A 24,968-nucleotide genomic window follows, 5' to 3' on the forward strand; every position below is an offset into this window, starting at 1 on the left:
AACACAATTTCAGTTTGAACACAGTTGGAACATGTGCTGATAGAACATTAGATCCTGTTGGGATCAAATACAAATGTGTTTAGGATTTGGGCAGATTTATGATGGAATTCAATTTGTCAAGGGAATAATCATTTTTTAAAAATTGCCTTTTTAAGAGTATCGTGATATATCATGATATGTTGTATTGTGATCCTAATATTGTCCCCACAGATAGGCCTAGGCCCTGGGACCAGCCCAGTACATTTTGGTCCCAGTAGGACAAAGTTCAAGGTCACAGCAAGGTCACAACATCTACAATTTTCCAAAATTCATCCAAAATTCCAAATGACTTCGATTCTCCTCCAGTTGGATCCACCTGTAGCTTAGAACAGTCTCTTGTATGTGGAACTAAACTGTCCACATCCACTGTGGAATGTGGACTCTGTGGACATTTACACTGAACACTGAAAATCCCATTTCCCACACATTTAAAATTAGAACTCAACTAATATTGATGTGAATTGAATCTAATTGGACAGACACATGACTGGGACCAGATTCAACTGTTTGTGTGTATGGAACAACCTGGAAACTGTTGGATTTAAACAGAAACAGTGGATCCACACATGCACAGAGTTCAGGCTGAAGGAGGAGCTGTGAGTTCTGAACACTGGTTCTGGTTCTGCTCTTTTTAACACCAGAACATGATGACAGATAAAAGCAAAGCCAGTCATGTGACCACACAGCCCAGCCTCTGCCCCCCCCCCCCAAAAGCACACAGCTGTTCACACCTGCTACTCATGGTACTGCAGTTTCATCGACTTTACCCACAGACTACTGAAGACAAGAGGAACTTCACAGCATGTGGTCTGCATTCAGCCAACCGCAGGCACCCAAAACTGAGGCTCCGCCCACAGCAGGTCCACATGCACAACTCAGGTTTTTTGGTAAAATCCAGTGTTTTTTTTCTGTGCTCATTCAGATTCACAGTAAATGTGACTTCTGTCAGTTTAGAGTGTGAACTGAATGTGACCCCGAAGTGACCCACATGGACTAAAGAGGCCCCAAAGTGACCCACATGGACTAAAGAGGCCCCAAAGTGACCCACATGGACTAAAGGGGCCCCGAAGTGACCCATATGCACTAAAGAGGCCCCAAAGTGACCCACATGGACTAAAGAGGCCCCGAAGTGACCCACATGCACTAAAGAGGCCTCGAAGTGACCCACATGCACTAAAGAGGCCCCAAAGTGACCCACATGGACTAAAGAGGCCCCAAAGTGACCCACATGGACTAAAGAGGCCCCAAAGTGACCCACATGGACTAAAGGGGCCCCGAAGTGACCCATATGCACTAAAGAGGCCCCGAAGTGACCCACATGGACTAAAGAGGCCCCGAAGTGACCCACATGCACTAAAGAGGCCTCGAAGTGACCCACATGCACTAAAGAGGCCCCAAAGTGACCCACATGGACTAAAGAGGCCCCAAAGTGACCCACATGGACTAAAGAGGCCCCAAAGTGACCCACATGGACTAAAGGGGCCCCGAAGTGACCCATATGCACTAAAGAGGCCCCAAAGTGACCCACATGGACTAAAGAGGCCCCGAAGTGACCCACATGCACTAAAGAGGCCTCGAAGTGACCCACATGCACTAAAGAGGCCCCGAAGTGACCCACATGCACTAAAGAGGTCCTGATGGAATACCAGACCACGCAGACACACACTGTGTTTACAGAAGGAAATCTGGTTTTCCTCCACTCCGACCGACAACTGAGATGTTCGTCGCATTTCAGTGACATAAAGGTCAGATAAATGTGACCTGGACGTTCAGACTGAAGTCACACTGAAAATATCAGATATGTATCAGATTTAGGACCACATATGAAAGTGGTCTAGGTCAGATTTAGGACCACATATGAAAGTGGTCTGGGTCGAATTTGACAAAAATCAGATTGGTGCTGCTCAAACTGTCTTCAGATCAGATACAGGTCACATATAACTAAAAAGAAATCGGATTTGACCCACATTTGCCTGCAGTCTGAACTAGTGCTGCCACGAACAACTAATTTTTTAATGACTAATCTTTTGACAAATTTTTCAATTAGTCAAGTAATCTAAACGATTTATTAAAAAATAAATAAAAATCAAGAGTTTGTTATTTTGTTGTGTCTGTTTTAGTGGACCGGGGGTTAAATGAAACTTAAGGCTGTATTCACACCTACCACGTTTGGTTCGTTTAAAACGGACCAGAGTTCGTTTCCCCAGAAAGTCCGGACTTTTTTTTAGGTGTGAATACAAACATGCGAACTCTGATTCGAACCAAACAAGCAGACCCAGACCACCTCTTCTAGGTGGTCTGGGTCTGCTTCCAAACGGACTCTGGGCCGGTTCACTTCTGCTGTGAACAGAACCGACCTCGAACCGAACCAAGGGATCTTGAGCCTTTTTGTGTTTGACGAGCCACCGTAGCCTCTGGAAGGAGCAGATGTTTACAGGTGTTCAGAGTGAACAGCAGACATGAGCTGTGGACAGAGGAGGACCAACGAGGACACTGAATGTGTCACTGACATCTGGTCACATGTCCACATGATGAAACTGGCTCCGACTGAGCTGTTCTTGAGTGTTAACATTATTTTAGAAAATTTGTGTCAGTAAAAATACCATTTATATTCTGAAAATGCTAACTGTATGTAGGAGCACCGCGTCTATTTTCATCAACACCGGCCGTCTCTGGTTCACCCCGCCCCTGACTTTTCTGTCCAATGCCAGCGCAGTTCGTCACATGCGTGCTTCTGGTCACGCATTTTGGTCCACCAGCAAAAAGTGCAATGTGAATGCGATCCGACGCAAATGAAAAAAATAAAGTCCACATTTGATCCGAATCAAACAAGCGGACCAAAGGACTTTTCAGGTGTGAATACGCTCTACAATGCTTATAAGACAGGGGTTTCTCTCTCTCTCTCTCTGAGGTACAGTCGTATGGCTGCAGGTGCCAGTGCTGGCATGGATCACACAGGTGCTGCGGCTTACCCGTGGCTTACCCGTGGCATACCCGTGGCATACCCGTGACTTACCCGTGGCTTACCCGTGGCTTACCCGTGGCATACCCGTGGCATACCGTGGCTTACCCGTGACTTACCCGTGACTTACCCGTGGCATACCCGTGGCATACCCGTGGCATACCCGTGGCTTACCCGTGGCATACCCGTGGCTTACCCGTGGCATACCCGTGGCTTACCCGTGGCATACCCGTGGCATACCCGTGGCTTACCCGTGGCATATCCGTGGCATACCCGTGGCATACCCGTGGCATACCCGTGGCATACCCGTGGCATACCCATGCCATCAAGCCACGGCCACACCCACTTGTCTCTGGCAGCGGTTGTAGGGAGATCTCTGCATTTGAGACGGGGAGGGAGACCAAAAATAAATGGCGGTCAATAATAAAACGACACGTTGACTAAAAAAATTGCCGTCGACTAATTTTTATGGTTGAATATGTCGCCTACGTCGACTAATGGCGGCAGCACTAGTCTGACCGTCGCCTTATTGACCCTGACAGACAGACGACACACTGAAAAACAGGCTGATCATTTAGGGTTCAGTGCTTCATAGAGTCTGAGTGTAAACATGACCCTTTTTTTTTACCTTTTCTCACTACATTTCTAAAATTACATTTCCCCATTGAGGTATTTCTGACTTTGTGCAGGCACAATAATAGTCAGTGTTGTGTTGTTGTTCTGTGAACTTCTGTGTTCTTCAGTTATTTTAAAGACAGTGTAGCTGTGGTTTAACAGTAGGCTGCTCTGCTTTAGTATGTTCTACTGGGAATCTGACTGGAGTCAAAGGAAGTTCCTGTTCCAGTTCCTGTCATGGTTGCAGACTCACACTGAGCACATGTTGACTTCATAATTTACTTGCTGATTATCTGATGTCAGATTTATCCGGGGAAATAACTGTAATGTTTCTCAGAGGACAAACATTATTAAAGTTCCTGGGTTTGTTTACTCGTTGCTGTGTCGTCAGAGGAGCCGCTCAACTCACCTTACAACCATCTGTTAGCAAATAAATAAGGCCAGTAACGCTGCAGTTCACATTCCTCTGTCCTTTTCATCACCTTGTGTCGTAGTGTTAGTAGCACGCTGCTCCAGGATTAAGTTCCATATGGGAATGAACTGACCGCAAAATTATTGACTGATACCAATATTTAAACTGACATTTTGTCCAATAGCTACTGGAGATGCTATTTTCAGTTTCTTTATTTTGTTTAAGACACAGAAAACCCCTCCACCAAGATAAGATGGCAACTGAAGGAGCTCAAAGCAATTAGCAAATAAATAAGAAACTACTGTACTTTTCAGTCGATAAGCCGCTACTTTTTTCCACACACTGTGAACCCACGGCTCTAAAATGATGCGGCTAATATATGTTTTCTGGGCTAACGATCGATCCGGCTGATGAAGAAGAAAATAGAGCTGCTGCATTAAGCTTGGCATCAATGAATCAACGGTAAGATGCTGGAGACGGGGTGGGTGGGGCTTACAGTCCTGAAAGTACAGTAAATAAAGTAACTGTAAAAAAAGAAATCTATTAAGTATTCATAACGATTTTTTTTTCCTATTCACCCTTAGCCACTGTTTCCACTTTAGAATGTTAAAAGTGACATTACCCATCAGTCACTATTAGTGCAAACACTGGTGCATACCTCCAGTTTGTAAAGCATCCCATCAATGAGGATTACTTGGTTTCTATTTCTAAACAGGGTTAGTGTTTGGATAATAGCAAAAGGAACCACTTCAACAGGAATGAAAATGTCAAATTACAATGTTTTAGATCAATCAGTTGTTTAGGATCTGTCCAAAAAAATAACTGGTTGTTTTTAGTGTCATATTCGGTACTGAATACTCAGGGTGTAAGAGTGCAATCGTTTGTTCGGTTCGGGGCCTTCAATACACAGTGATGAAAATGAGGAAAGAAAAAAAAAACTGAACTTTTCTGAGCATTTCATTCTGCATGCTCTTAGGTGCATTCTGCTGCACTGTGGGAGCACAAACCTGGAAAGCAATAAGGTTCAAAATTTATGAAAAAATACATGTGACACAGGAATATGGTCAAACATGATCAAATCTTGATATGTGTACTTAAACATTCTGTTCCACTAATTCTCTTACTGATGTCCTTCAGATATTGTCATGGGTAGATTCACGTGTCATCGACGGACCAATCAGAGCTGTCGATACAAGTTCCGCGTTGTGAACGAGCATCTCATTGGTTAATACGAATGGAGAAGAAAACAATATGGCCCCGCCCATGAGACGGACCCAAAAAAACAGAATTTACACTTTTTGGAATGATTTATGCATAATTTTCCGGCTGAAATGTGGCCAAAACAGACGGAAATGATCCGGACACATTTAATTTACCGGAACATATGCTCACTTTTCGGAAAAAAAAACAGATTTCCAGCAAAAACTGAAACACTTTCATCACTGAATACAATACAGGGGTGTACCGGACGAATACATGGAGCTTACGTGAAGAACGCAAACACTTGCCTTAAGTTTCCACACGAACCCTGAAGCGGAACGCACACCGTATGAGCAGGGTGGACGCAAGTGGAACCCATGAGCAATATTTGGTTTCCTAAACGGACATGTAAGCGGTCCACGCACCGTCCACATGCTGAACGTGGACAGAGCAGAGTCACAAGTACAGAACCAGAGATGGAAGAGCCTGCGTCTGCTCTGAGGTCTGGGATCTGGAAGCATTTTGGATTCCTGTCAGTTATGTTCATGGACAGAGACAGAACAAGAGAAGACTGGTTATATTTAAAGGGTTAGTTTTTTTCAACTCTTTAAGTGCCAGACAGTTAAGGGGCTAATAAGCCTTAAAAGTGCCACAGAATTTGGCCGTTTTTCAGTATTTCGCGTCGTTTTTATAATATTTGAAGAATCCTTCAGGAAACCGCTCGGTAACATCCGACCGATTGCTGATTAGATTCAAAACGCACCGGACGCAGCCGATTCATTATTGATCGTAATTTGCATAATTTATAATAATAATAATAATAATAATAATAATAATAATAACAATAATAATCATCTTTATTTATATAGCACTTTTCATACATTAAAAACTGTAGCACAAAGTGCTTTACATATCAGTTTAAAAATCAGTACCGCCCCCCCACCCACACCCACCCACTCACCCGCACACACACACACACACACACACACACACACACACACACACACACATGCACACATACACACACACACTCACCCGCACACACACACACATATACATGCAAACCCACCAGCTCACACATACTTAAGAAGACTGACTGAGCACGGGTAGACCAGAACAAAAATGTACAAGTAAAAGTAAAACATCAGTTTAGGAGGCGCTGTCTCAGGGAGCCGTCCGCACCAGGAGGCAGCCGCCGACCCCGGCGACCAGGCACCAGTAACACAGCCCCGCATCCCAACTAGTGGGAGAGGGCCAACTGGGACCCCCACCCACCAGAAAGGAGCGGACCCCAGTGAGAGAAGGCGCCACAGCCCCCGGAGTCCACAGCCGCCCCCCGGCATGGAGGGCTCCCTCTGATGAAACACCGGAGAATAAGAAACATTAAAAACATATAAAAATATTATTCGGTCGCGTGACCTCAAATTCCCGTCTGCTTGGTCTCAAAAGGGGGACACAGAAAGAACGTCATTGAAATGTGAGAAAGAAATGGGGGTGGATGGTTTGTTTGTACACAAATGTGGCGTGTTCTCTAAAGCCGATCTGATCGGCCCGTTGCACTGAAAGAGTTAATCAGTCTTTTCATTGGATTTTCATACACACATGGTAATATCTAACATGTACAATATTTTGAAGAGTTCTAGCTGAAGGCAGTACACAGTTGTTTTTACCTCCACCAACTGAAACAACAGAGGTTCTGTTTTCATCAGGGTCTGTCTGTCTGTCTGTAAGATAACTCAAAAAGTTATGGATGGATTTTCACGAAATTTTCAGGGAAAGTTGATACTGGTGATACTGGCACAGGGAAGAAATGATTAAATTTTGGAGGTGATCGGGGGGAATCTGTCTTGGTGGAGGTCTGCGCTCTCCGAGTGCTTTTCTTGTTGCATCTGTCACTTGTCACTTTTCCATCGACCCTCAAACTGCGTAAATATAACTTGCACATAAGAATTTGCTTCATGGGAAAACAACAATTTCGCCACAAGTGTCATTTTCGATTAAAAGTTTTTGCACTGGCAAGAGGTGGTTTTTCGGGCATAGCGCAAATGGTATATCATGCAAAACTGCAATAGAAAGACCTTTTTTCACAACTAGAGTCAGGTGAATTAAAAAATTGGATGTTGACGGACATTACAACAAACGAAGAAGAAGACACGTGTGTGTATGTGTGGACACACCAGGAAACCACACCGTTTTTTCATTTAGTAGGAGATAGAGGGGGGATATATAATAATAATGAATATATCTGTAAATCAACACCATATTTACGTTCGTCATCATGTTTATGGAATGACATCTTGTGCCATCTCACGATAATAAATAAACAAATCATTGCATTTGTGATTTAATGGAAAAAAAACACACTATGCACTTATGTCTTTCCAACATTTAGTAAATATTGGTAAAGTTTTGCGCAGATGTCCGATGAAAAAGCGACTGATGTTACAGTAGGCATACCAAAATGCTTCAAATACATACATAATGTGGGTGTTAATTAGGGGTGTGTATTGGCAAGGATCTGGCGATATGATACAAATCACAATACTAGGATCACGATACGATATATCACGATATATCATGATACTGTTAAAAAGGCAATTTTTTTTTTAAAGATTATTTCCTGGAAGGATTGAATTACACCAAAAATCTGTACAAACACTAAACACATTTTTATTTGATCAGAACAGGATGTAATGTTCTATCACAACATGTTTCTAATTCTCCTAGTTTCCAAAGGAACTCCCATCTGCCTCTCAGACAGAAAAAAGTACTTTTAGGAGGATTCAAAGAACCAATATTAATAAAACAATGTTGAATAATATTAAATAAGACATAAACAGTAAAGAAAAACAAAAAACTAAAAGGAACCTCCGCTATATCTGCATTTGAATAAATACCTAAAAATATCCATACAGTACTTTTTAATATCGATACAGTATTGTGAAATGAAATATCGTGATATATTGCAGAACTGATATTTTCTAACAGCCCTAGTGTTAATGAAGGCTCAGGTCCAAAAATAACTCCTATGCAGAGTCCAGTTTGGGCAGTCTATGTTTGGCTGCTGTCACATTAGTGTGAGGTCAGACCACGGACCGGAGTCCACATCATCTGTCACTGATACAACAGTGACGCGTCCCAACATGTTCGATCTGCAGCTGCACTCACACTGTTCACAACAAACCCACTATCCACATCCAGTTACTATAGCAACGCCACATGTCCTCAGCTCCTCTCACTTCCATCCCCAAATCTCATAAATGTTGGCACTTCTACAGCTTCTACACTTCTACTTTCACACTCTAACTCAGGGCTGTCAAACATACGTCCTGGGGCCCACTGCGTCCCCCCAAAGGTTCCAGTCCGACCCCTGGGGTGACTTTATAGTGTAGAAATTCCACAGTCCAGGCTGTGGAACTCATTTTGGTTTCAGGTTCCAATATGATCTCAAGTAAAATAATAGCATAATAACTGACAAAAAAAATGACTCTTGGTTGGATGTGAAAACAACACTACATTATATCTATAAATAATGACGACATCAAATTTGTCTTTGTTTTTAGTGCAAAAAATAACATTAAATTGTGAAACTCTTTCCATTTCCAAACTCTCCTGTACCAATAAAATGTGACTAACCTGAACAAATGTGTCCAACCTGAAATGTCTGTATTAAATTCAGTCCAGTTTGAACTCTTTTCTTCCTGTTCCTCAGTGTTTAGTGTCTTTGGAGATCTGATCCAGAATGCACATGGACTAATGATTTTTCAAGGTTATAGGTTCAACTGGACTAGTTTGGATCTTCTGAAGCAAAACTTGTCCAGTAGAAGAACAATGACCTGAGCAAATGAGAAACTGAATGAGAAACTGTTCTTATTTTGGTTCAAAACTCCAAATTTTTACCAATATTATGCTTGTTACTATAGCTGTGTATCGGCAAGAATCTGGTGATACAACACAAATCACAATACTAGGATCACGATGCAATATATCACGATATATCATGATACTGTTAAAAAGGTTATTTTTGTTTGTTTCTTTTGTTTAATGATTATTTCCTTGAAGAATTGAATTCCATCATAAATCTGCACAAATCCTAAACACATTTGTATTTGATCCCAACAGGATCTAATGTTCTATCACCAAATGTTCCAACTGTGTTCAAACTGAAATTGTGTTTTCCAGACATTCCAGTTTCAGATCCTGTTCAAATGTTCACATTCTATTAGTTCACAACTAACATCAGGACAGGATTTGAGTTCAATCCAAACAAAGGAACCAACATTATTGAATAAAAGAGTGTGAAATAAGAAGAAATAAAATATAAACACTAAGAAAAACTAAAATGAACCTCCACCACATCTGCATTTGAATAAATACCTAAAAATATCCATACAGTACTTTTTAATATCAGTACAGTATCATGAAATGAAATATCACAATATATTGCAGAACTGATATTTTCTTACAGCCCTACTTGTTACATTCTGTGTAATGCACTTGTATAAATGATAAGTTGAGGCATAATATTGTTAAAACTGCACTTATTTTTCTTACAAATTTCATTTTTGTCAGGTTATTCAGGTTTTATGTTAAAGGACAGTTTGCAAATGTAAATATTTTCATAACTGAATGGTTTTTTATTGCACTAAAACAAAGAGAAAAAGTCGTCATTATTTCTAGGTTCTGCTGCTGTTACTTTCCTGGTTCTGGCCCATTTGAGATCCAGCTGGGCTGAATGTGGAACCTGAAGAACATGAGTTTGACCCCCCAGCTGTAGATGGTCCTGCGTGGAACCGGTACTGAACAAAGACGGTGCTGTGGGATGTTTTTGTCCTGGGCTCGCCCACGTCCGAGTCACTGAAAGCTTGGCCCCAGCCCACCCCGCCAATATTACTGCTGGACACTGGTGCCATGAAGTACCCACAATCCACCGCTGTTAATGTGGGATGACCTTGGGTATCCTTATTTCACCCCCGTCTTGCTGATTGTGCCGTCCCATTGTTCCACCGCACAAGTATCAGTGATTTGTGACGTCTTCCGCCGCCCACCCTCTCATCCTGAAGTGAATTCCAGTATGGCTCTGTCTAATCAAATATGGATCCATGCACCCGTCTACTGACCTACCTGCCGCTGTAATGTTTGCTTCATGTGTTTCATGTTACTCACCAGGCAGTCTGTTCATGTTGACTCCCTGGGCAGAGAGGCCGATGCCCATATACCTGCACGCAACCACAAAAACACAAGAAAAACTGGGTGAAATGAAGTCCAAAACAGTCACATACAGGGATGGAACCAGATGAAAATGTCATATCAGGGTTATTGGGACCAAAATTATACAGTTCTCATTATTATCACAGTATTGTTGAAATGGTGTTCAAAATGTTCAAGTACTGATACACACACTGAAAGAATTTAACCAAGTTCTATTAAAAATCAATCAATCCATCAATCAATCAAATACAATACCAGTCCCACTGTCCCTTCTGTGTCAGAAACATTCCAATATTAACCCTTAGTGGTCTGAGTCTATTCTGTCTGTTTTTCAGTCCTTTTGATTTGGCCTTTATATACTATAGAAACAAATGTTTACTATACCCATGTTTGGGATCTGTTTTTTCAGCACAACTTCATCTATATCATCTGTCTGTTATTTTTTCACCTTAACCTACTATAAAAACACAAAAGGACAGAAAACACACAAAATATATCAGATCTGATTTGATAAATGTATATAATTTATTGCATAAATAACACACAGATGTTTAACGAACCTTTTCACAGACTTTAAAAGTGAATATTGGTTCAAATATTAGGTATAGAAAATTAAAATTGTAATAAATTAAAACTATACTCAAATATTTGACATAAAAGCAGATCTGTACATAGGCATTTTTTCCCCTAAAAGTGCGGTAATCAAACACAGTTATCATGAGAATTAGAATTTAACGGTAATACTAACCATCTGGGATTTAACCACCATTTATGGTTCTACTGGTAATGGTTCCAACCCTAGTCACATATAAGCCTCTGCATTGATTTGCATTTAGGACTGGGAGATGAGGTCAAAAATCTTATCATGATAAACACTTTTTTATCAGTCATTACTGATATTCATCAACACAGATTTAACATTTCCCTCAAATTTAAAGGTTGATTCTTGGTCCTGAGTGAAAGCTGAAGAAACCAGATTGTTATTTGTAAAAGGATGTAAAAAGATAAAACCAACAGTGAATTGTAATGTAACAAAAACTGACTGCCAGGCAATATTCAAGAAATGTTTAGTGAAACAGAGGGAGGCTATGATTTAAGGGGAAAGTTAAATTTACACATTCATAAAGACTCAATGTGTGATTACTTCCACAAACAAAATAAAAGATCTCAATTCACTGTCCCACATATATTAATAAGGTAACATTAGCTACTACCTCCTAGCTAACCATCAATGTAGCTATTTATCTGATTATATTATGTAATTTTAATCTTCATGTTCAATGTAACTGACTTTTTAGTGTGACTGCGGTATATTTAAGGTTATCTAAGTGCTAACACCTTTTCTTAACATGTTTAGTTCTGCTGATGGTGTATCTATCGTCAATAAAGGGCCAGAAAAAGACCTTTTTAAAGAAAGTTCTGTTCTATTTAGGAATGTTCAGTTTCGTTCACATATTTTGTTTAAGCTTGGACAGTCATCTTTGATATTATATTTGTATTTTATGCTAAGTTCATAGACACGTTAAGCTTTAACTCAAGTGGTAGAAATATCCAATAAGATTTTTCCCACTCATAGAAAACAACTGTGAAGACAATGATGACAAACTACAGCAGGATTCTCAAACTCCTGCTCTTTCAGGTTCCACATTCAGTCTGATCTGATCTGCAGTGGACCCAACCAGTCAAATAAGAACGAAAGAAACTGATAAATAATGACAACTGACAATTTATGTCTGTGTTTTAGTTCAAAAAACCCATTCAATTATGGAAATACTTACTTTTATAAACTATCCAAATAAAAAAAATGTGAATAACCTGAAAAAATTGAAATCTCTTAAGATAAATCACTGTAATTTAAACAATATTCTGCCTCCACTTATCATTTCTACATGTAGAGATGTAATGATTACCGGTATAACCATAAACCGTGGTAAAACCACAGACTGTTAGTATTAGCGTTTAAATTCTAATTCTCATGATAACCGTGTTTGATTACCGCACTTTAAGGGAATAAACCCTCTGTACAGATCTGCTTTTATGTCAAATATTTGAGTATAGTTTGAATTTATTCCAATTTTAATTTTCTATACCTAATATTTGAACCAATATTCACTTTTAAAGTCTGTGAAAAGGTTCGTTAAACATCTGTGTGTTATTTATGCAATAAATTATATACATTTTTCAAATCAGATTTTATATATTTTGTGTGTTTTCTGTCCTTTTGTGTTTTTATAGTAGGTTAAAGTGAAAAAATAACAGACAGATGATATAGATGAAGTTGTGCTGAAAAAACAGATCCAAACATGGGTATAGTAAACATTTGTTTCTATAGTATATAAAGGCCAAATCAAAAGGACTGAAAAACAGACAGAATAGACTCAGACCACTAAGGGTTAATATGTGAATGTTTCTGACACAGAAGGGACAGTGGGACTGTTATTTTATTTGTTTTTTGTTTGTTTTTTTTTTCTTTTAATAGAACTTGGTTAAATTCTTTCAGTGTGTGTATCAGTACTTTTTGAACATTTTGAGCACAATTTCAACAATACTGTGATAATAATGATAACTGTGATAGGAAATTTTCATATGGTTCCATCCTTATCTGCATGTGCATTCTGGATCAGATCTCCAAAGACACTAAACACTGAGGAACAGGAAGAAAAGAGTTCAAACTGGACTGAATTTAATACAGACATTTCAGGTTGGACACATTTGTTCAGGTTAGTCACATTTTATTGGTACAGGAGAGTTTGGAAATGGAAAGAGTTTCAGAATTTAATGTGATTTTTTGCACTAAAACAAAGACAAACATTTTTAGTTGTCATTATTTACAGACATAATGTAATATTATTATTTCCCATCAAACCCAGTAGTAAATCTGCAGTGGTTCTTTTGTGTGGGTTCTTCTGCTGTTATTATTTGACTGTAGATCAGATTGGTCTGGATGTGGAACCCACACTAACATGAGTTCCACAGCCTGGACTGTGGAATTTATACACTTTGGAAATTCATCCCAGGGGTTGGACTGGAACCTTTTGGGGGGGGGGGGGGGAGGACACATTTGGGCCCCGGGACGCATGTTTGACGGCCCTGCTGTACACTTTGTTTGGTCCAGTCAAACAGAGTAAATCATCCTGAGACACTGTCCAGTTCTTCCAGAGGAGCCTAGTTCAGTTCACGTTTATTTACAAAGCATTTAACATTTGTACGCAAGTTGTATTCAGAATTTCCAGCAAGATATGATTTAGTACAAAGGGTAACCCCGGAAGCCATGCAGAGCTTATAAACGGGGCCCACGACATTAAACAAACGGCACAATTTACCATGAAAACAATCCCTATTTCTAACTAAGCTAAAACCTAAGAACAACCTCAGGCCGTTCTGTCAAAGTCATTTCAGTTCAGGTCCACATTCAGCCCAGTTTGATCTGCAGAGGGCCGGACCAGGAAAATAATACCAGTGAAAAAAGTACAGTTACATTAGGATAATATTTACAGCTACAACGTGTAGTTAAAAATCTGAATAATGTAAAGAATTTGAAATGTCTTAAGAAAAACAAGTATAATTTTAACAATATTCTGCCTCAGTTCATCAGTTTAGCATTTACACATGTGCATTACAACTTATATTACAATTACAAATACACAAAACATTTAGTAACAGGTAGAATATTGGTCAAATTGCATTTACTTATCTCAAGACATTTCAGGTTGTTCATATTTGTTCAGGTTATTCACATTTTTTGTAAAAGGATAGTTTGTTAATGTAAACATTTTCATGTAATTTTACTTTTTAAACTAAAAAAAAAGATCAAATCTGCAGTTGTCATTATTTATAGGTTATTATGATTGTGTTTTTCTGGTCTGACCCAACTGAGATCTAGCTAGTTTATATGTGTTTGTATGGAACCTGACATAAAACAATTTTGACACCATTGACTGTTAATATCTTCAGTGTAATTTTTGGATTTCACACATTCAACCCAGGGGCCAGATTGGACCCTTTGGCGGGCCGATTTTGGCCCCCGGGCCGTATGGTTGACACCTGTGTCCTAAGGTAATCCCAATAAATACAGACAGTATCGAATTTAGACAGTATCAGCACATCAGCACATGAAGCAAAAAAAAATACAATAACAGACTTCAATTAAACAGATTTGAGAAACAGTTTTTGTTTTCATGGCTTTTAAATGCGGACAGGGACCGATGCTGAAAGGAGCATCTGAACACTTCCATTCCATACTGTATGACTGAACTAAGGACGTAACGATTACCGGTATAACCATAAACCACTGCAAACCACCACTGCATGTTCTATAGAAAAAAACCTGTCCTAGTGAACCAGACGGTGTCATTGCCCTCTGAGGCCTGAAGTCAACCAGTTCAGTAGATTTGGATTCTTTTTTTTTCCTTTTTACAGCCTAGTCAGGCAGTGGTTTGACACGCAGACACTCCCACATGGCAGTTTTACACCACAGCTTTGTTCTGTTCGCACTAAGCTGCTCAACTGGAACCGGGAGTGTTAACATTATATTATGCAACATGAGATTTTTATTGGGGGAGGACGGAGGAAGAATTTCAGTTCCAGTGTAGAGTACAGGTCAAAAGGTGAGTTTTGAAAGCACAAATCTAAACACTTTGACAAAAGAAGGTGCAGAGTCACTCCTGATAAACAATCACCAATAGTGAAGAGCTGCACAGGTTTATTTTCCTACTTTACTAAATAAATCTGGATCACTGGAACCTCAAACTGTCCAAAATCTAGGGGATTCTAGGTGCTCTTTTCATTGTTCTAGCTGCATTTTGTAAAACACATACAGCTATGAGGGCCAGACTGATGGTAAAAACATGTCAGGTAGGAGGAGTCGTATAGTCATCTATTATTATATCATTTTGTTAGGATTTTTGCGTACTAGTTGATTGGAAGTTCCAAAGACAAGTTCAGGATGCACTTCCATCACTGCTGCACTTTTTCCCTGTGTTTACCTCCATCTTGCCGATGATTTGAACAGAATTATGGGAGATTTCTCATACCCTCCGTTTATCGTGTGGTCCTGCAAAATCTTTGTTTGGAGGGTCAAACAGCCCTCCCCCTTAGCCCCTCCCCTCTGACTCATCGAGAATCGGGATACCCCTACCCCTTCACGTGAACGTGCAAAATGAAGGGGGAGGGGCCAAGGGGTGAACTGGGATTGGGCCGAGATGTTCGTTTGTACGGTGTGTTCATGTTAACGAAGCAGAAACCAAAAATAAATAATATTAAGGGCTTACAAATGACTCTGGTGAAATCTGGAGTCAAGTTACATAAACATTAGTTTAACATTTATGGCAGAACATCCACAGTAGGGCTGTGTATCGGCAAGAATCTGGACATACGATATATATCACGATACTGGGATCACAAAATGATATATCACAATATATCATGATACTGTTAAAAAGGCCATTTTTTGTTTGTTTCTTTTTTTAAATTATTATTTCCTGGAAGAATTGAATTCCATCATAAATCTGCCCAAATCCTAAACACATTTGTATTTGATCCCAACAGGATCTAATGTTCTATCACCAAATGTTCCAACTGTGTTCAAACTGAAATTGTGTTTTCCAGACATTCCAGTTTCAGATCCTGTTCAAATGTTCAGATTCTATTAGTTCACAACTAACATCAGAACAGGATTTGAGTTCAGTCCAACAAAGGAACCAACATTACTGAATAAAACAGTGCTAAATGATAATAAATAAGATATAAACAATAAAGAAAAATAAAAAACTAAAATGAACCTCCACAATATCTGCATTTGAATAAATACCTAAAAATATCCATACAGTACTTTTTTAATATTGATTCAGTATTGTAATATGAAATATCACAATATATTGCAGAACCACTATTTTCTAACAGCCCTAATCAACAGGGGACTGAATGAAATGGACTTTAATAGTTTATACATTTGAGTCTAATTTAAACACCATTGGAAATGTCTGATATAATGTAAGCACACGGTTTTAATCCAGAAAAGTAACACACCGTGGGTTGAAGAAGATATTTTGTTGTGCTGCATCAGGCTATTGTCTCTCTTGAGTTCATGTGTTCTTGGTTTTACTGATGACACAAATATATGTGTATAGAAATAAACTGAGCCGTCACTGTACACAGACTGTGGCCCACACACACCCATGCTGCCAGCGGAGGTTCTGCTTACCCGTCTCGGCCTTTGCTGACAATCTTGACTTCAAAGTAGTAAATCCCACAGGCGGCAGGGATGGGGTGTGTGGCTCGCACTGATGCGGCATCCTTGTGGTTCTTGCCGTGGCCTAAGAGAACAGAAATACAGAGTGTAATTGAACAATGTGGCCAGATAATTCTATGTGAGGAGGGAAGTCCTCAACAAAGTGGATCTGACACAGTTGGAGTAGGGGGCAAGGTTATTATTGTTAACCAAAAGGAGCCAAATGACAAAAACTACAATTGAAAAGCATTTCATTAACTGAAATAAATAAAAATTATAATTAAAAGAAGAAAAAAAAACATAATCAACTGAAACTGTGTTGTGTGTTTACAAAACTAACTAAAATGAATAAAAATTATGGATAAAATTCCTGTCGTTTTCATCTTTGTCAGTGTCAGATTGATATCAAATCGTCTTTCAGCCCGTCACGGTCCGTCACTAGTTGTTCTGAGTCGGCTCCTCATCCCCACTCTACCTGGCAATCCATGCATCACTAATTTCTCTGAATACGACGGCGAGAAAGATAAAAGATAAGAAAAAACTAAAACTAAACTAAAACTAACCATTTAGGAAAAAATGAAAACTAATAAAAACTAGCAAACTGCTCTAAAAACTAATTAAAACAAACTGAATTAGAGAAAAAAAAGCCAAAACTAAATAAAACTAAAGTATAATGAAAAATCCAAAACTATTCTAACCTTGGTAGGGGGCTGTTTTGGTTCTGAGCTCACATTGACTAATCAGCTGAGTGGAATCCTGAACAAAACCCAGCTTTTATTTCATTGCTGATTGCCCGTTAATCTAATCAGCCCATTTGGGAGTTTTCCCCAGGTGGTTGGAAGGCTGAGGTCATACGTGGACACAGCAGTATAGAAAGGACACATCTACGCTTCATTCTGCTCTTCTCACTTACTGCACTAGCCAAAGGATGGTACCCTTCTGCCTGACAAACAGCACTCTGGGCAAAGCACACACAAAGACACTTCTACTTAGGGCTGCACGATATCGGAAAAAACTGACATTGTGATTTTTTTCAGGGCTGAGCAAGTTAACATGTTATTACCACGTTAATGCATTCATTAAATAACGCCAAGAATTTTTTTTCTCTTCTGTTAATGCCGTTTTATTCTAACTCCTATTCTTCTGCTTGTGTGTGTGTAGCGATTAGCTGCAGATAGATAACAGGTTTAACAAGAAAAGACGGACGCCCAAAACTTGTGTCCAGATCTGTTCCTGTAGACTCACTGTAAAACTGACACATACAAACTAAACATGTCTGAGTTCTGTTCACTGCCTTAGTACATTTACATGGCATTATACATTTAAATGAATGGGGAAAAGACCGCTAGCTCGATGCTAACTTGAATGGGAAAATCTATAGACACGCTAACGATTAGCATTTACAGATTAATTTAAGATTTACAACGTCTTTTTATCCAGAAACAAAGGTTCACATCAGAGATATTTGATACTATTCATTCTGACAACAACTGAACAGAAAATACTCACAGGCAAACGTTTTTGGGGCCATACAAACAGAGTGAAAGAAACGTGTCTGTTAGTTCCTTCTTATGTCTGAACTGACTACGGGAACACCGCAAGGACAAAACATACGTTAGTGACACTTATTCTGACCACTAGAGGGCCCCCTTTGTTTACTTTGAACACCTGAACATCACATATTCTTTTTTCAGTGCATTGCTGTGGCTCTGTGAACACTCGTAGGTAAATCATGGGTCACAGGAACAGGAGGATGTTGGTTTTTTTTGGGGGGTTTTTTTGGAACGGGGATGTGGATCAGGGTTGGTTTGACAATCGGTGTCATCTTGCGTTTCAACCAATGACAGCATTTGGGGAGGGCTTAAGACTCCTGTCAGTCACTCACAAGTGTAAATAAACCTGTGTAGACATAAACATGTGTAACAGTAGCGGTCTGTTCCATGGACATTTGCATTTGAAATGTCTTCAGATGGTGGGGGGGGGGGGACACAGGTGTTTGGAAGCACTGACATGTGCAATTATTTTTATCAGCGGAGTACTGCAGTCTGAAATATCACTGAAAGGAAATACACGCTGTTGATGCTGGCAAAACCCCCCATATAACTATTAATCGCGATTAATCACAGAAATCCACGCGATTAATTGTGATTAAAAATTTCAATTGTTGCCCAGCACTAGATTTTTCATAACCCTCCGATAGATATTGCGATATGCAAAACTACTCAGGAGGATATGATATCTGTGTGGTGCCGACGTAAATGTTCAAACTAGTTGTTTCCTGTCATTTTGTGGACGGCTGTCAGACACTGTGGGCTCAGAACACGTTTCAGTTTCATCCATCTGTAGCTGAAATAATTCCACACAACTGACAGTGCTTTTCTTTTTGGCACCAAGTCTTCATTTACGGTGATTTTTCTCTGGTTCATTGCTCGTTTTTCAATGTTGTTACCAGCGACTCACTCCAAACTGATTAAGCAGGGCTGTGATTGGTGGACCTCTGTGTGCAGTGTGTGTCCAGTCCCCAGGATGAACTTAGATGAGAACACATTCAGTTCATTTACCTCCTACATTGCAGGACCTGCAATGTGACTATTGCGCACACGCACATCGCAATGTCGATGCTCAAACCATATACTGCGCAGCTCTACTTCTACTGACACTAGGGACATAACGATTACCGGTATAACGATAAACGGCAATAAAATCGCAGACGGTCAGTATTACCGTTTAAATTCTAATTATCATGATAACTGTGTTTGATTAATGCACAAACAACTCAAACTTGATCTGGAAAATGGTCAAACAGTGTCCATAAGGTTCCATCTTTAATGCACATGTGTATGTTTGATGTTTACATGTTAATATTTGAACGTTTCTGCAACAGAAAGTGCATTGTGCCTATTATTCTATTTGGGTTTTTTTGTTTGTTTTTTTCAAAATACAAGTTGGTTAAATTACTTCAGTGTGTGTATCAGTACTTTTTGAACATTTTGAGCACATTTCAATAATACTGCGATTATAGTGATTTCTTTGATAATTTTGGTCACAATAACCATGATATGAAATGTTCATACGGCTCTGTCCCTAACTGACACTAACGGTGCTTTCACACTGAGTATCCACATGCCTGCTGTACCTGGATACGCTCACACCTTTCCTGCAGATAGAATAGAATAGAATAGAATAGAATAGAATAGAATAGAATAGAATAGAATAGAATAGAATAGAATAGAATCTTTGTCATTATGCGAGGCACAATGAAATTTCGTCCAGCAGCTCTTGGCATTAGGCATACATATTTACACACATATAATATATATATATAAATAGAAAAATAGAATAAAATAAAGTGACAAGTATCCATAGTGCAAACATCAAACTTTAAACTTTCAAACTTTTGCAGGACCTACAATGTGATGTTGCGTTCATAACGTACCGCGGCCCGTGCCCGAGTACAAGTGGATGTTAAAGGGTCTAAACCAGTGGTTCTTAACCTGGGTTCGATCGAACCCTAGGGGTTCGGTGAGTCAGTCTCAGGGGTTCGGCGGAGGTCAAGACACACACTCGACTCATTAGTCGGGTGTGTGTGTCGGGCTAGGTCCGTGTATGTAAACAAACGGCTTCAGAGACTCTTTCTCTGACTGACATCCAATATACACGGTGTATTGTTGTTGCTTATACCACTACAACACATCCGGAAGTGTTTATAATCTCTTCCACTCGTCTGACGATGAATTATTTGAGTATTTTCCACATCGTTGTTATGACTTTTGCTACTTCCTGTTAACCATGGAGGCAGCCATGTGTAGCGTTTGTTTACATTTTTCGGTCACCGCACTGGTCAGTTACAATCATGTGACGACCGACGCACCGTTGCGGATGGAGAAATCGCATTTCGCTAAAGCTGAGCTAGTGCCGTAATAAAACAACAATCACAAAAATACTGAAGGAGTATAACAAGAACTTTTTTTTTTGATACACTACATGCAATTATCTTTTTTTTATGTCAAAATTGCGTGGTTTGGAAAGTTCGGAGCGAGATGAAACAAAAACCGGGTTTACCTGACGGCCTACACATACACATACACAACAGCAGAAGTCACTGATTTGCAGTAAATATTCGTTATTATTGTAGCCTGATGGAAATTAGGTGATGGGTGTGTGTTAAAATGTTAAAAATGATAAATAGCATAAATACAATAAGTTCATTATTGGAATACATAAGGTTAAAAATTAAAACCATTTCACTGTGGTTGGATTAAAAAAGGTCGAGTCTTTGTGAAAAGGTATGGAATTTGTTGTAAGTTCATGCACTGTATTGGTTTTGTTCTTTGAACACAGTGATGTTAATGCACGGTTCATTTTGTACACCAGTAAAACATATGCCTGTGTCTTGAATTTGAAAAAAATCATATTGTATTTTTTAATAAAGAAGGGTTCGGTGAATGCGCATATGAAACTGGTGGGATTCAGTACTGCCAACAAGGTTAAGAACCACTGGTCTAAACAGTAGGTGGAGGTGTGGAAGGAATTCTGTCGCTATCCAATAAACATGGAAGTCAGAGGAAGACACACCCTTACGTCATCAACCGAGCGACTGTTCTGTTCATTTGTCTACAACGGTGGTAATACTTTTCTGTTATCCTGTTTGAGGCAGAGTGAAGAAGAGCCACCTTCACTGTCCCTGTGAAATCACCCAGCGGTTCGGCCGGTAAGGCGAGCCTGCGCCGCACAGATCCAAAGGTGTTTTCAGGAGACAACAGGAGCACCGTCTATGGTCTCATGATTAAAGCTGCGGCAGACTTCCATCACCAGTGTTTCCTCAGATCTGTCCATCCTCAGTCCTGTCCTCAGTTTCATTCGCCTGTTCGTCTGTCTGTCATTCCTCAGCTGAATCTCTTCCTCATGGTGAACAGTTTCTTAGTTCCATCCACCACGAACAAACCATGTGTTTATGAGCAGAACCACGAGGTAACTCGACCATCTGAGGAATTTTGTTGCGACGTGCATTGTGGGAAACACCGGTTCGTTCCGCTGTCAGACAGCTTCAGCTGGAACAGACATGAGGCAGAAACGGCAGGAGCTCCCTCCCCTCTATGCATATTCCTCCAGCTGTTGCCGCATTTAAGCCGTTTCCGCACGTGTTTTTTTCATCCATATAATATCATATGGAAACGTTTCCCACAATGCATGTCACAACAAAATTCCTCAGATGCCCAGTTCCTCCTGACTCTGAATGTAAACACATGGTTTGTTTGTGGTGGATGGAACTAAGAAACTGTTCAGAGTGAGGAAGAGATTCAGCTGAGGAACGACAGACAGACGAACGGACCAATGACACTGAGGATCTGACTGAGGATGGACAGATCTGAGGAAAAATTGGTCACGAAAATCTCCCGCACCTTTAAGTCACTTCCACTGTCGGAGTGGTGATTGGGTCATTTCCGGTGTCGGGCACGGATCGCTTTCACACTGCACCGTACCGTACTGGAGTCCACGCAGTCCAGACCCAGGACAACCTTCTCATCTGGACTCGGGTACGGTACTCAAGCACGGAATGTTTGCATGAATGCATTTATGTATGTATGTATGTATTTATTTATTTATTTAGAACACGCAAAGAAACAAAATAAAACAAAATGAAGCAGATTAAGACCAAAACAAAATAACATTTATATGAACAATCTATCTTCCAGTATGTGCAAGACCAAATTTTGCATATGGTCAAAAAGGAGTAGGAAGAAGAATAAACTTATTGAACCTCCTCAGACCCAGCTCTGGGTTTTCTGTCCACATTTGTGGACAACAGTTTCACAACTTTACACAAAAAAAAAAAGAAAAGAAAACTGTCCACCACAAAGGACATTAAATAAAAATTTTAAAAACTGCACCTGAAAAAACTGTTGCATCATGATGTTTCCAATATGGGCACTGATTTAATAAAAAACAGAAAAAGCTGGTACTGCTGCCATTTCCTGGGTCTGAGGAGGTTAATTCAACCCCTCAAGTGCTTTTACACCTTTTACATTGATAAAATTTAGTGGACTTCAGGGTCCAGCGTACTCAGATATGGACTCGAGTACAGTGTGAAAACGCCCCAACACTAACCTATTGGTGTGGGTGGGTGTATGTGGGCTTTAAAGCATAGGGTAAAAAAAAAAAAAGTTTTATTTTTCTATTTTACACTGTTTTTCTAATCATCACTCACTCTCATTCAGCCAGCAGCATTACATTACACAATAGACTGAATAATTGTACATGACTGTGAATGTGCAGGAGAATATGAACACACAAACTTGTGCACAGCCACATTTGTAACGTGTTAGTCAGCCGATAATGTGTGGCCCCGGATTTTAAAGTTACTCCACTTTTAAATACAAAATTATATCTGCTCTTTACAAACATTTAATGGGGAACTGAGGTTGGAACACTTTGGATGTGACACAGAAATGGGAGAAAGAACTAGGAATGTGTGTCTCGGAGGAATGGATCAACATGTGGAGAACTCAACAGTCAACCGCTTCTTCAAGAACATGGAGGGAACATCGCTGGAAAAATATAATTGGATTTTTCATAACAGCTAAACTTACAGCTAAATATGTGTCCACAGTTCAACCCTGTTGGACAGAATGTGCAGATGTCAGTGTAAAACAAACACATCTTTTGACTTTGTCCTAAACTTGCATCATTTTGAGATAAAATATATTCAACGATTGTTCAGATATTGGGTTATGTAATCCCTAAAACATGTTTGGTGATGTATTTTGGATGTATTATTGGTAATTAGGGCTGTGTATCAGCAAGAATCAGGCGATAAGATACAAATCACAATACTAGGATCATGATACGATATATCATGATACTGTTAAAAAGGCATTTTTTTGTTTGTCTCTTTTTTTAAAGTGATTATTTCCTGGAAGAATTGAATTCCAGCAGAAATCTGCCCAAATCCTAAACACATTTGTATTTGATCCCTAACAGGATCTAATGTTCTATCACAAAATGTTCCAACTGTGTTCAAACTGAAATTGTGTTTTCCAGACATTCCAGTTTCAGATCCTGTTCAAATGTTCAGATTCTATTAGTTCACAGCTAACATCAGAACAGGATTGGAGTTCAATCCAACAAAGGAATGAACATTATTGAATAAAACAGTGCTAAATAAGAATAAATGAAATATAAACAAAAACAAAAAACAAAAAAACAAAAATGAGCCTCCACAAAATCTGCATTTGAATAAATACCTAAAAATATCCATACAGTACTTTTTAATATCGATACAGTATTGTGAAATGAAATATCGCAATATATTGCAGAACCGATATTTTCTAACACCCCTATTGGTAATAATGTAAGAAAAATTATATTTGTTTAAAATACTATTATAAGCCTGTAAAAAGGCTATTACCAAAAAATGGTGCAGATTAGAACCACCTACAACTAACGACTGGATCCAAACTGTGAATGGAATATTTCAGAAGGAGATTCTGATCCACAGACTGAAACTAAAGAAGAGCAGAGTCAGGACAAATGGAAGAAATGGACAATTTTCATTTCAACATCACATTACTTCAACCAGCTGTTAGACACAAAGGTTTATTATGGTCAATGCATCCCAAATGTCCCTCATGTTTGTTTTGTATTGTATAGAAATCAAACAATAAAAAAAAAGTGAAAAAAAAAAAAAAAAGTTACTCCACTTTTAAGCATTTTCTGCGACTGAAACTGACTAAAGCTACTTGAGCACTTGAAAAAAATGCCAAACTGGAAACAAAAACCAAAAGGGTAATATTAAATAAAACTAAAATCATTGCATTCTGTGAAATCATTTGTGGACTGTATTTCCAAAGCTGTGCTGTTGATCTGAAGGCCACTGTCTGCTCTATCTGAACACAGCTGGACTTTTCCACATAAACAAGTCCAAACTTTGGGACAAAAATTCCACTTTCATGCGGTTTTTATTCCCCTTTTCCCTTGAGGGTGCCGATGATGAACAAGTTCCTCTTTGTCATATTGTAGGACATCTTTTCAATCCGCACCATGCCATAAATTCTGCCAAACATAACTTGAAACCCTGATTATTCTAAAACAGGACAAATCCGAACACAACGGCTCCAACTGTATTCTTAGTGTAGAGGTGGTACACATTATATACACAGACGTAAACAACAGGGTCATACAGCTTGTGTATAGTGTCTGCACTGATTACATTCAAGCACCACAATTCTTACTGTCTGTCATTCTATATTCAGATGGCTGCTTATGCAATCCCTCAGGTCATGAGAGAGACAAACCAGTTC

General features: G+C 39.4%; 1 protein-coding gene across 1 annotated transcript in view; it reads right to left on the reverse strand.

Moving 5' to 3' along the window:
• ranbp10 (RAN binding protein 10) overlaps positions 1–24,968 on the reverse strand; it is a 127,056-nt gene that overhangs the window by 80,315 nt on the left and 21,773 nt on the right. Inside the window, exons 2-3 of the mRNA XM_030130010.1 lie at positions 16,642–16,753; positions 10,395–10,447 (exon numbers count right to left, since the gene is read on the reverse strand). Of these exons, the coding sequence (XP_029985870.1) occupies positions 10,395–10,447; positions 16,642–16,753 (165 nt within the window). The remainder of the gene's footprint in view (positions 1–10,394; positions 10,448–16,641; positions 16,754–24,968) is intronic.

This window comes from Sphaeramia orbicularis, unplaced genomic scaffold (genome assembly GCF_902148855.1).
Source record: "Sphaeramia orbicularis unplaced genomic scaffold, fSphaOr1.1, whole genome shotgun sequence".
Taxonomy (NCBI): domain Eukaryota; kingdom Metazoa; phylum Chordata; class Actinopteri; order Kurtiformes; family Apogonidae; genus Sphaeramia; species Sphaeramia orbicularis.